Below are 12,809 nucleotides of genomic sequence, written 5' to 3'. Positions count from 1 at the left end.
TAAAGAGGTAAAGGTATTCACCTCTAAGAAACAAAAAAAATGGCTGTTTGAAGTTTTAAAATTAAAAATAGCTGGAGAGACAGTACAATGGGTAAGGCAATGGCCTTGTATGTGGCTGATGCAGGTCAATCTCTGGCACCGCATAAGGTACCCTGACTGATTCCAGGATTGACCCCTGGCACAGAGATAGGAGTAAGCCCTGAGCTCCTCTGGATGTGTGCCAAAAACCAACATATAAAAAGATATATTGTAAATCATGGTGACAAAAGAAAAAGAAAAAAATCATTTGACCTGGCAGTTGCAAAAAAAGTGTAAGACATTATAGAAATCTTCATAAATTCAAAAGTCTGTAAACAGAAAAGGTGTCCTGTTTTTCCTTTCTGTATGTATCTGTATGTGGGTGTTTCCTTTTGTTTTCGTGCTGTGTCAGGGAACAAACCCAGTCCCTCACATACACACAGAGTGAGCAGCCTACAGGGTGTTCCGCTTTTTATAGACACTACGGGGAAAAGCTGTCAAAATTTTACACAGAGCAACTCTAAACGCTAAAATCAAGACATTATCCATGTTTAATATTCTTAAACAAAGCATTTACCAAGATACATCTCTGTGTGAGGTGCTCCTGAATCCCAGTCTGTTAGTCTGAGGCTGTCTAATGTGTTCATCTGTTGTAACATAGGCAGTAAGCAGGGCACCACCCTGGACGCCCCACGTGCTCTCAAGGAAACAATTGTATTATCTGCACTACTGAACATTTTCCCTAAAGCTTCTGATGCTGCGATCACTTTCTGAAAAAGTGATGTTCTATGTAATAGGGCACCAATGAATCTGTAACAGTTTACTCTTAAAAATATTGTAGAATTTTTTTTGACCAGAGAGAGTACAGAAGGCAATGTACTTGCCTTGTATGTAGCTAACCTGGTTTAGATCCCAGCATCCCGTATAGTCCTCAGAACACCACAAGGAGTAATTCCTGAATGCAGAGCCAGGAGCAATCACCAGGTGTGACTACTCAAAGAAAAAAAAAACACACCAAAAATCCCAAAAAACTTCTCAAATAAAACAAAACAAAAAACATCCAAACAAAAATCTTGTAGATTTTCTACAGACTCATATCATTAGTTTGATATGAGTCCTGGGTCCTCTTTCCCAATAGTTAAATCTAGTGTAGTTCTCAGGTCAAGACAGGCTATCTTTTCTAGCAGAGAAATCAGCGGAATTCTATAGTTTAGCTAATAAAATTAGCGACTTTTTATTACAGTTATGGGATACTGAGTAAGTATTGGGGCTGTGGTTCTGCATGCATATCTCTTTTCATCTTCACAGCATCTCTAAAATGTCCATATTGCTACTGTTTCCATTATTGGATTTCTAAGTAGTGGCATAAAATTTTACTCTGACAAGTTTGATCACTTTGCTATATTAGAGAAATATATAAATAGAGATTCACATATTAAAATTTTTTTCATCCTCCTCAACACATAGGTTTTGCAATCAAATCAATGCTTACCTGGGTAAATCCATTAAATGAACCACCAGAAGCCTAAATAAATGAAAATCAGGGAATGTTATATTTTCCATCTCTTTGTAGGATCAATACATATTTATCAGACAAGTGGAAAGTAAAGACACTACAAATTTTAAAATATAAAAGGTAATAACTTAGAAGTACTTAGGAAATACAAAAAGCCATACTGTATTTTAAATAGGTTGACAAAAGAAGCAATTATATTTACAATTACTGCTGGTGTGGTTTAGTGCTAGCCAAAACTCACATTCTTAGTAGTGAGAAAATGATTCCTGATAGGAACCATGAGGGTTCAAGAAGTTACCTTTCCGGGCCATTAAGATATTGTTAAAATATGAATAACTTTGTAAATAAAGGTGCCTCAATAAAAAATATTTTAAAAAAAGATAATGCTAAAGTAGTATTTGTACCATTCCTCTAATCATATTGACGAAAAAATTTGATACTATTGCTTCTACTGGAGAGCGTAAAAACCATTTGATGTTTCCTTATTGGACGGGAATAAATTAGGAACAATAAATCAATGTGTTCTACCTAGTTTTAGTGCAATAATAAAAATAAAGGTAGGAAGAATAAGTACAGTAACGAGAACACAAACTGATTCTCAGCATAATCTTTCTGTATTGTGGACATGTCTGTGCTTTTGTCAACCTATTTGCATTTGATGTGCACAGATCTGAAAAGGAACATGGCAATCTGTTGAGGAGATGAGGCAGGCGTTGAGAAGAAAGAGTTGGACAATGTAGTGGAGGAAGACATGAGGAGAGACAGAACCTACAAAAGTCTTGGCTAGTCTACTCTACAGACTGGGGTAAGTACCTCTTCTTTATCAGCCTCTAGTTCTTGGTACAACAATCCATATCTCTGGTTAGCAATTTCATCTTCAGATAAATCTGAGTTGCTGACTTCATTGTCTTGGGGACTAGTGGGACTCTCCGTGCTGGCATCCTGGGAAGCTCCCAGGGCCAACGACAAAGTCATTGCCTGGCTCTGCTCCCAGCCACTAGCAGTTGCTTGTTTCCCACATACGTTTACTAGTAAATCAACCACCAACCCTTTCTTAGCTTCAACTAAATTTAAATTTTCCAAGCAATTATTTAGGGCTTTCATATGCCCAATAGACCAATGGTTATCAGAATCAAGCCAACTGGCAAATCTACTTGGTTGTCCATCTGGTATACCAGAAAATTCTGACAACTGAATATTATTCATTTCTGAATCCAAGCTTGGCTGCCAAATTTGACCTGTATCTGTTCCCCAAGATTCTGTTTTTGTAACTCTTGACAAATCAGTGGTATGACTAGAGTTCCCAGTCACTGCAATTTCAGACTCCTCAATTAATGAATGCCCTGCCTTATGTAACCAATCTTCACTGTTTGTATTAGTTCCCAGGAAATAATTAAGGCCTGTCTTAGACTGAGCTATCACTTCATGTTTTATTGATAAAACAAGAGACTGATTCTTATTCCAGTTACCTCTAGAATCATGTAACACAATCTCAGACTGAGTTTCATCAGCATCTGCACTTCCTAGTTCTGAGTGATAGATTATATTCTGATTAGGAACATCTATCAATTGCTGTATGTCTTTTCTTGCTAAATCCCATGCCTCTAGACTAGCATCGTCAAGATTGGATGCAGAGTCAAAATAGAGAGGCAGATTCAAATTGTCTGTATGATTGGCAGATTCAGCTCCAGAACTTTCTACAATATCACAATTATTTATTACAACTTGAATCCCATCTTCAAGCCCCCCATTTCTGTGATTAAATTTATCTGCCAAATCTACTCTTTGTTTTTTTTTCTCTAGTACGTCAGTTTTCTCAAAATATTTTTCATTGGTACTTATGCTTTCTCTACATCTTTCTCTCAGATATTCCCTAGCTTTCTCTTCATTGATTTTTAAGGCATCACAGTCTTGATTTTCTATTTTTGTATGATCTAATGCCTGGTTTCCTGAACTTGCACATACTTTCTCTTCAAATTCTTCTCTACCTTCTAATGTTCTGCTACTAATAGCTCCAGTGTCTACCTTTTCACATGCCTTCACACTCGTGAACACAGAATCTTCTTTCCTTTGCTGCTCTTCTTCTTCTGGCTTTCTGACCTCTTCTCGACCTTCTTCAACCAAGCCACCAGTTTCCATGGCTGGCATCTTGGAGACAGGGAAATCATAAGTCTCATCCATCTCCGCACAAGCAGCAGTGGCAGATTCAATCTCAGGAATAGGCTCCAGGGATAGCTCTTCGTTTCCACATGGGAGAGCTGACCCTAGAACAGGCTTACTGTGCCCACCTAGGGTGTGCCAGTTCACAGAAGGAAGCATTTGAGCACAAACTTCAGTGTTATTTTCTGGCTCAGAGAGACATACAGAGTCTTCCTGGGATCCACCAAGGGTAATTTCCTGGCTGACACTGCCTGTACTAGCATCAGGACCCCAAATAAATGCACCTAGCTCAATCTGAGAGCTTTGAATTTCTTCAGTCAACCCATTGTCAGGAGTTTCCTCCATGATCAGGTTACAGAGGGAAAGACTTTTTGAAGCATCAGTCTTTAGAATATGCAGAAAAGCAAAAGAAAAAAAAATAATGTAAGATGAAACAGATCATGATAAGATTTGATGAAAAACACAAAGCTATTTGGTAGTGCAGCACCAGTTACACAAAACTAGGAGTTTTTAAATTGAACAGCCTGAAGTCAAGTTTTTGACTAGCAATGACATGAGATAACAAAGCTCATTTTAGATAAAATGTCATATATGTAATACATATTAATTATTTAAACCAGAAATATCTGGTTTAAATTTCGTACTTACTGGCTGTACCAAATCAGTGCTTGTCTGCATGGACAAAAACAGAAAAACAACACACACACACAGTAAGAAAGTTCAAGTAATAATGATGTAACAGAAGAAAACTGATTAGTATGTTAAAATCCTCTGCTGTCCAAAGTCAACATTCGCTGAAGGCTGCGGCTTTTACTAGTTTGATATTAGATTTTACAACTTGTATTCATGATGAGTCAGTTTTGTTTAGGTATTGTTTGAGACGACACAGTTTCAATACAAAGAAACCTGCCCTTTTCTAGGCTTGTGAATATTATATGACTTATGTTTTGCAGGCTTTGAAATCCAAAGCTTCATTAAATAAGAAAATCTGAGTAAATCAGAGTAAGATTGAACACCAGCATCCCCACAATTATAAAATATCATATGCTCTGTTATACTATGGATCTATGGAAGTAAAATCCCTATGAAACTCTTCTTGCACTTGATTATGCCTTGGAGGTCATTTTTGGTGAAGGATGACTTGATATAACAAATCAAATTGCCTGGAGGATATTTCTCAGATTCTTCGCTTTTCCTGGAAATTTTGTCTGCACACAAAGAAAACAGCCAGAGGTGCTGAGAGAATCAATAAATTTGAGCAATTATGTCCAAGTTTTGAAGTATTATCATTATTACCATTCTTAGTAGTAATGTCCTCTAAAGTAGTCAACATTTGAAACAAAATTGCTTCACTATTCTCTTGAGAATATACCATGATACTCTAAAGATCTTAAGTAGGATCCCTGTGGAAGAGAAGGGAAAGTTACCTTTCAATTTTTATTTGCTTTTTGTTTGCTTGTTTTATTTTAGGGCCACACCTGGAGATGCTCAGGTGTCACTCCTTGTTGGGCTCAGGGGTCCATATGGGGTGCTAGGAATTGAACCCCCCAGTGGCAGCAAGGAAAGCAAGTGCTCTACCCCCTGAGTGCTGGGAGGCAAGGGGCCAGGGATCTTGTTAGTTTCCACTCTACTTCCTTAGGATTGCTTCAGAAGAACAGGTAAATGAAAATAGTTAGAACTAACAAATTTTCCTGTTTCTGGCTCTTCTAAGTCCATCTCAGAGCAGATGTTACTGCGACAAAGCTCTCTGTGTCTGTTTCTCAGGATAATTGTAGTGACACTCATCCCCGCACATCAGGTGAACTCAATCCACAATATCAACCATAATTTACTGATACATAACTACCATTTTATTGATACACCAAAGGTCTTGGGATATACTGCACTTTACTCACACAACCCTCTGAGACAGCTGTTATCACCCTTACTTCACAGATGAGGAAAAATTGAGGCTTAGAAAGTTGTATAAGGGGCTGGAGCAATAGTACACCGGGTAGGGCGTTTGCCTTGCATGCGGCCAACCCGGGTTCGATTCCCAGCATCCCATATGGTCCCCCGAGCACTGCCAGGAGAAATTTCTGAGTACATGAGCCAGGAGTAATCCATGAGCATCGCCAGGTGTGACCCCCCCAAAAAAAAAGAAAAAAAGAAAAAAAGAAAGAAAGAAAGCTTTATAAGTGGCTCCAAGTCATATTTGTTATAAATTGGAGAAGACAGAATAAAATAAGGTTATCTGGTTCTAAGGCTCAAATTCTTACTGAGAAAATTTCATTGACTATGAATAATGAAAAAAGTTTCCTGTGCAGAGAAAGTTGCTGGACTTTGTATTGCTCCAACCACACTTCTATATTAGGTTTCTGAGCAATGGTAAATGTGCATGTGCTTCACTCCAGCATCTACCTCCACCCATGGTGACCATAGGAAGAAACATAAAAGGTCACAATCCTGCCATTCAAGAGCTCAACACACGGACATATCTTTCCTTGCCATTGCTTCTAGGTACTGGATTGTTAGGGAGGGGCTGACAACCAGTTACTGGAAACCCATTACCATAATATATATGCAAATATATATTGCACATGGAATATAAAAAAAGGCTTCTAGAATTTTTCAGAACCCAGATACGGCAAAACACAGAGATCTCAGCTCTTACCGTCCATAGGTCCCAGGGCAGTGTCTGAAAGCAAAGAGAGAAAAGTGCATCAGTATGCAAATCCCATGCACATCCAGCAGCTGAGGTGATGCAAGTTCTTGAAAGAAGATCATAAATATTTTTGAATCATTGAATTCCGCACAGTTTCTCTGGTGCTAAGAATGTCTCACATCTATGAGGTTCAGTGATAGTCACTAACTACTGATGGCAACTCAGCACTTCAAGTGTGCCAGTAATAATTTTCTTTTTACCTAATTTTATTGGGAGAAGGTAAATAGCCACATTGATTCCCTGATGACTTATGATAGAGGTTATCATGTATTTTAAAAGACAGTTGTAGTCAACCTGCCATTTGCTATGAGTAAAGGAATGGGTTTAGTTTCGTAAGCACACATAATTAAAATACAGTATGCTGAGAGAAGAAGAGCATGATGACTGCTTATGCTATTTCTCTCCTTCCCATCAAAACCATGATGATGTAATAATGACCAAGCAACATCTCCATGTGTTGAATCAGAGGATAACAAAGTCCGATTAACTGGCAGTTAAACAAACCTGTAGGATGTCCCTAAGATATACTGACGAATCACACCAGTAGTAATACTGGTAATTTAATTATAAGGCTTTTTGATTTTGGAGAGTGAACTAAGAGGATTCAAATAATTTCTACTGTGTGTACAGAAAGTGAGAAACATCTGCCTTTCTGATTTCCTGTGTGACTTGGGATTACTGCATAAGTCACACTGTTTCTGGCATACATCTTTGTTCATGTCTAGAATGGATCCATTTGTATGGAATCATTCTGAATTGCTACATGCAAATAGCAAATGAGAGCCTGGACTGCAGTTTCATGAGTATGATAGCTTGCAGGTGGTATGATAGATGCCTTGTTTGGACTCTGTACTGTAAACTGTGGGCGTTGCGGCTGGGGAGACAGTGCAAGGCTTAAGGTGCTTGCGCTTGCCCATGGCCAACCTCCAGTTCCAATCCCAGTACTACATATGGTCCCCAGAGCACCACAAGCAGTGATTCCTGAGCACTATCAGGAGTAGACCCCAAGTACTGCTGGGTATGACCAGAAACCGAACTAAACCAAAGCAAAACAACAGATCAAAACAAACAAAACGTAAGAGATCAAAACATGGGCTTGTGGTTTGGAGGGAATGATTCATTTGGCAGGCGGCAGACCTGTTTTCGGGGTGCACTGACCCAGGGTCCTACATCTCTGCTGCCTTGTGACCCCTTAACTGGCGCTTACTTGGGGAACGTTCTCTTCCAGGAGCTGGGTTTTATAGTCTCTGAGTCTTGGCCGTGGATGGGATTACACGGCGCCAGGGGGCCAATTGGTGGGTGTGACCCCCGCCTACTGGAATTTGGAGGATCTGGGTGGAGGATGCTCAGCCCCGATCCGAGTAGACTTGGAGATCTCAGCCCGGGACCCACGTGCCTTTGTTCCCCTGCCTACCTTTGTTCCCTGCCAACAACGCAGAGTCTCCTGGCCCCGCGCCTGGCTGTCCTCACCGGGGCCCCTTGGAGGGGAGCGGGTTGAGTTTTCCTCCCCGCCCCAATCAGGGCTCCGGCAGCCGAAGACCTCCAGAATCAGCCACCACCATGCTGAGACCACTCTCCGCACACATGAAGGTACCGGCAGGGGAACAAAGGCACGCGGGTCCCGGGGCTGAGATCTCCAAGCCTACTCGGATCAGGGCTGAGCATCCTCCACCCAGATCCTCCAAATTCTAGTAGGCGGGGGTCACACCCCCCAACTGGCTCCCGGCGCGGCACCGTGTAATCCCATCAATGGCCAAGACTCAGAGACTATAAAACCCAGCTCCCAGAAGCACGTGGCCGCATTTGCGGCTGTGCGACATCTTATCATCTCATTCCTACTTTGGACAAACTGGCAAGCTACCGAATGTAACCTGCCCACACGGCAGAGTCTGGCAAACTCCCCATGGCGTACCCAATATGCCAAATACCAGTAACAATGAAGGGTCTTATTCTCCTAACTCTGAAAGAGCCTTGAATATGGCACTTTTTTTAAAAAATCTCAGGGCTAGGATGAAGGAAACGTTACTGGGGCCTGCTCGAGGCAATCGACTTGGGGAATGACAGAGAAAGGAGAACAGCACTACACCGAAAACCGCTGCTTTCTGGACCTGGAATCCTTCCACATTTAATACACAAGTGCTGCATATTCCGATTTTTTTATACTGCTTTTGCTTCAACTCCCTTGAGACTCAAGATGTCTGAAAGTTACTACAGGTTTTGTTTGTCGTTCTTTTTTTTCAGATATATATTCGTGCCTAATATAGAACACAAAATGGGGGCTAGATCAACACTACAGCGGGTAGGGTGCTTGCCTTGCATGCAGCAGACCAAGGCTCGATCCCTGGCACCCCATATGAATCCCAAACACTGCCGGGAGTGATTCCTGAGCATGGAGTCAGAAGTAATCCATGAGCACCTCTGGGTGTGGCCTCCAAACACAAATAATAAATCAGATAAAACATCATATTTAGCAATCCTCAGGATGTTAGCTTGAGCTCAGAGATCACACGCTGAGTCATTCTGCCTATCATGAACATCACTGTGAACACAGGGTAAGATGGCATGAAAGGGAGAGCATAAAGAGGAAGGAGTAAGCCATCAGATCTGAATGCGGGGGTCTCAGTTATCTCAGACTTTCCCATGGCAGCAGAGCTTTGGTGGGGCTGGGGAGCAAATGTGCTCCACAGTGGCGGCTCTGTGGAAGCCCAGGCAGTTTATTAGCTGCACCCAAGGGAAGAAGATGTGCATCAGGGACTCTCTCAAATACAGGAATGCATTTCCTTCCAAACAAAGGTATTTGAAGAAGAAACCGAGTCTATCCTTCGAAAATTCTGAACTTTTAGTCCTAAATCCACACAAAGGTCCATTATTTACCAATTACTCAAAAAGTGTTATAAAAGAGGTTTCTTGACTCAAACTTGTAGATATAAATACTGTGGAATCTTACCCAGTAATAGCGCACAGTGTCCACTATGGAAGTGTCCTGTGCTGCTACAGTAACGCAGGTTAGAGTATATCAGAAGGAACCTCACAGATCCCGCTGACATCCAGACAGTGAGAAACCTCTGAGAGCAGAGTGATCTGAATCACAGAATCATCACCTATCTCTGCTTTCCTTGGTCTCAAGGCAACACCCGCAAACTGGATGATGATTATGAATGTCTCTAAATCAGTTTTAGAGAATATTCCAGTGAGCATTAAAGTTTCATTTGAAGTTAACTTGAAAAACAAAGTTAGACAGATTTTTCTTTTGACTGTTAAAGTTCCGATGTCTCTGAGACTCTAATGCACACAGTAATTCTCCAGTGAGATTTAGAAGAAGCAACTTCCTGAGACATTAACCCAAGACACCTGTTTTTTGGTGGCTTTATTTTGTTTTGTTTTATTTTGTTTTTTTTTTTTTTTTTGCAAAGAAACTTCAAGGCTAGTTTTTGGTCGATGCAATTCCCTGACTGATAGACATCTAGAAATTTTTACTGAATTTATTAATAACAGGGAAGCCTTTAGAAATACTGACTCATACAGAACAAAGCATGACTTAAACAGGAGCTTTACTTATTGAGAATGATATTGTGCTGTCTCTCCTAGTGGTTCCTGTTAAACTTCAGACTGGGAAATCAGGATCGGTTTCATTTTGTACATTGTATGTTGGGTAACATTGCTCTGTACTTCAAGAAGCTTAGGTTTTATCTGGTTACACCCATTAATCTCGTTACACCCATCAACCTGGTTACATCCACCACAGTGCTCCAGAGGCACTTCCACTTCCATTGTGTTTACATGTAAACATGTAAACAGTCTTCCCTATGCTCTCCTTCCCACCCAGTTAATCAGCTTTCCCCTTAATCAGACTTTGTTAATTTGTAAGATCAGTTTCCCAGAAATCTATGATTTTATATGTATGAGTGAAATATTGCCTTTTTCCTCTCCTTATGCCTTATGAACAGTTTACTTTAAAGTAATATCCTTTTTGTATAGATACAGGAAGACCGTTAACATTATGCTTTGTAACTTAGGATTTGATTGGCCTTGAATATTATTCACTCCTGGGCATCTGCTTTCTCGACTTAAGCCTCAGTTGCCCTTAGTTCCTAATACCCCCAAAGCAGGGTCCCAACGAGGGACTGAATGGACCCAGGGCAAGCGGTGAGCTACCCTGGCAGCGAAATGGGCCAGGCCAAAGTGCCACGATTCTTAACTCTAAGTTAAGAGTTTGATCATAGACAAATGCTGTCATGATCCAAAGGTAACGACAAGACTAGGATCCTGCTAGGGGTGGGAAAGACTATCTGGCCTGAGCACCGTAGTCTGAGATCGAGATGGCCCTAGGAGAGCAATTCTATAAGTTTAAGATATTTCTTACTGTATCCATACAAAATGATTTATATTATATTCTTATATGCTTGTCGGACAAGGAGAGGAGAGGCACGCCCGTGGGATTATGCTCTAGGGCGGGTCCTCCTGCTGAGGAAGGATCTGTCCTAGGAGTGGTCTTCCCTGAGGCTAAGATTTCTACCCCTGTTGATCTCTACCCCTATTGATTGTGACCGCACCTATGTGTATTTGTTCCCCCAATTCCTCATGGAGAGAGGATTTAACTGTACTGTAGGAGTGGGCTGGGGGCAGAAGGAAGAAGAGAGTTCAGAGAGGATCAGAAGGAAGAGGAGGATAAAGGGGGATGGAGAAGGAGAATGAAGTAGCATGGGGGCAGAGACAGAAGGAGAGATGAGAAGAGAGTCAGAATAAACTACGACTAATACCTACCAGCCTGGCCCTCGTTCCTTCCTCTGCCTGACCATCGCCATCAACCTCTCCGGGGTGGGAGAAGGGTGAGACTACCGAACATGGGCGGCGGGAGAGATAGAGCCGCCGCCGTGTGGGTGCCGTGCCCCCTCTTGTGTGAGGTTACACAATTGTACATGATGAACCTTCATGTATCAAATCTGAACTATTTTCTAGCGTCTTTGGTCACGCCAAACTTCAAATGTGAAACCTTATCATGACCCAAAACAGATACAATTTCATTTCAGTCAAACCTCTGAATTAACTTTCTCCCATGAGCTTAGAAAATGGTCACCTGATTATATATAAGAAGAATCACCTGTAGGTTAGTAAAGCAGCCAGAGATGGCACCAGTACCCTGTAGAGGAGGACACCATTATGATACTGGAATGGGGAAATGCTGAGTGAGGAACGGAGGAGTTGAGATAAGCTTAGACAGGCAAGGTCAACCCTACGCCATCAGTGTGAACCATAACACAAATCAAATGAGGGATGTATCTGCAATATGAAGTATGAGGCCAGAAACATCTAGTGCGAAATACCGAAGGTCTAACACCACTGTTGTTTGGGTATAATGTTGTGGTCTTTTCAAATAGACCCTGATTTGCAAAGTACAGGAAACAGTAAAAGGGATTCACAGTAAAGGAATTTGATTTATCTAAAGCTAAAAGAAGAGCTTAATTTCATAAACAATAAAATACATCACCCAAACCTGGACATGTTTAGTACAAAAGTGGGCACTAAGAATAATTATTCTCAGACAGCTGATTGCTGGGCAAACAAGAATGTATGATTATCCACGCTGAATTTCTAGAGAGGCTTCACAGGAAAGTTTGGGGTAAATCACACTGATAAAGCCTTTATCCTAACCTTTCTTCCCTTTAGGAAATATTGTTGACCAAAATGAAAAAGAAGTAGTAATTTGAAGGGGGGGGGTGTCACAAAAATGCAAGTGTTACCTTATCCAGCTTATTAATTGTAATTACTCATGTATTAGTTAACATTAATCATCCCCATACACCAAAACAGTCGCTTGATACCTGAGACATAGGTGAGTGGGTCACTCCAGCAGAAGCCACAGGTGTGACCTCTGGTTTGAAAGGGTCAAAGTCCAGATCCAGCAAAGTTTCCTCTTTTTTTGTTTCAGGAACTTCATTCTGTTAACACGAAACAACACAGGTAACAGTTTAAGTTTCACAAGACTTCATGATATGAACCATGTGTAATTCTTATTCTTCTGGAGTACCAATGAGAATGCGATGAGAGGGAAAATGGACTAGCTCTGGACACTGGCCTAGAACAGTCTTGTTTGCGGCCATGTTCTGGGGAATGCCCTTCATTGAGTGCCAAGTCAAGGCGGTAAAGACAATGTCGGAGAGATGGGTCCTACCTACACCCATTTATTTATTTATTCTTGAATAAAATAGCACTGTAGCACTGTCCTCCCATTGTTCATAGATTTGCTTGAGCGGGCACCAGTACTGTTGTTACTATTTCTGGCATATCAAATACGCCATGGGTAGCTTGCCAGGCTTTGCCGTGTGGGCGAGATACTCTCAGTAGCTTCCTGGGCTCTCTGAGAGGGGCGGAGGAATTGAACCCAGGTTGGCTGTGTGCAAGGCAAACGCC

At 41.3% G+C, this 12,809-nt stretch overlaps 1 protein-coding gene across 1 annotated transcript in view; it reads right to left on the bottom strand.

Annotated features, from left to right (window-relative positions):
- Positions 1 to 12,809, bottom strand: part of AMPH (amphiphysin) — a 262,010-nt gene that overhangs the window by 40,645 nt on the left and 208,556 nt on the right. Inside the window, exons 12-15 of the mRNA XM_056113455.1 lie at positions 12,221 to 12,337; positions 6,348 to 6,371; positions 4,343 to 4,366; positions 1,511 to 1,543 (exon numbers count right to left, since the gene is read on the bottom strand). Coding sequence (XP_055969430.1) covers positions 1,511 to 1,543; positions 4,343 to 4,366; positions 6,348 to 6,371; positions 12,221 to 12,337 — 198 coding nt within the window. The remainder of the gene's footprint in view (positions 1 to 1,510; positions 1,544 to 4,342; positions 4,367 to 6,347; positions 6,372 to 12,220; positions 12,338 to 12,809) is intronic.

This window comes from Sorex fumeus, unplaced genomic scaffold (assembly GCF_029834395.1).
Source record: "Sorex fumeus unplaced genomic scaffold, SorFum_2.1 ptg000020l, whole genome shotgun sequence".
Classification (NCBI taxonomy): Eukaryota; Metazoa; Chordata; class Mammalia; order Eulipotyphla; family Soricidae; genus Sorex; species Sorex fumeus.
Note: the sequence above shows the minus strand (reverse complement) of the source record. Positions and strands in the feature narration are given on the sequence as shown.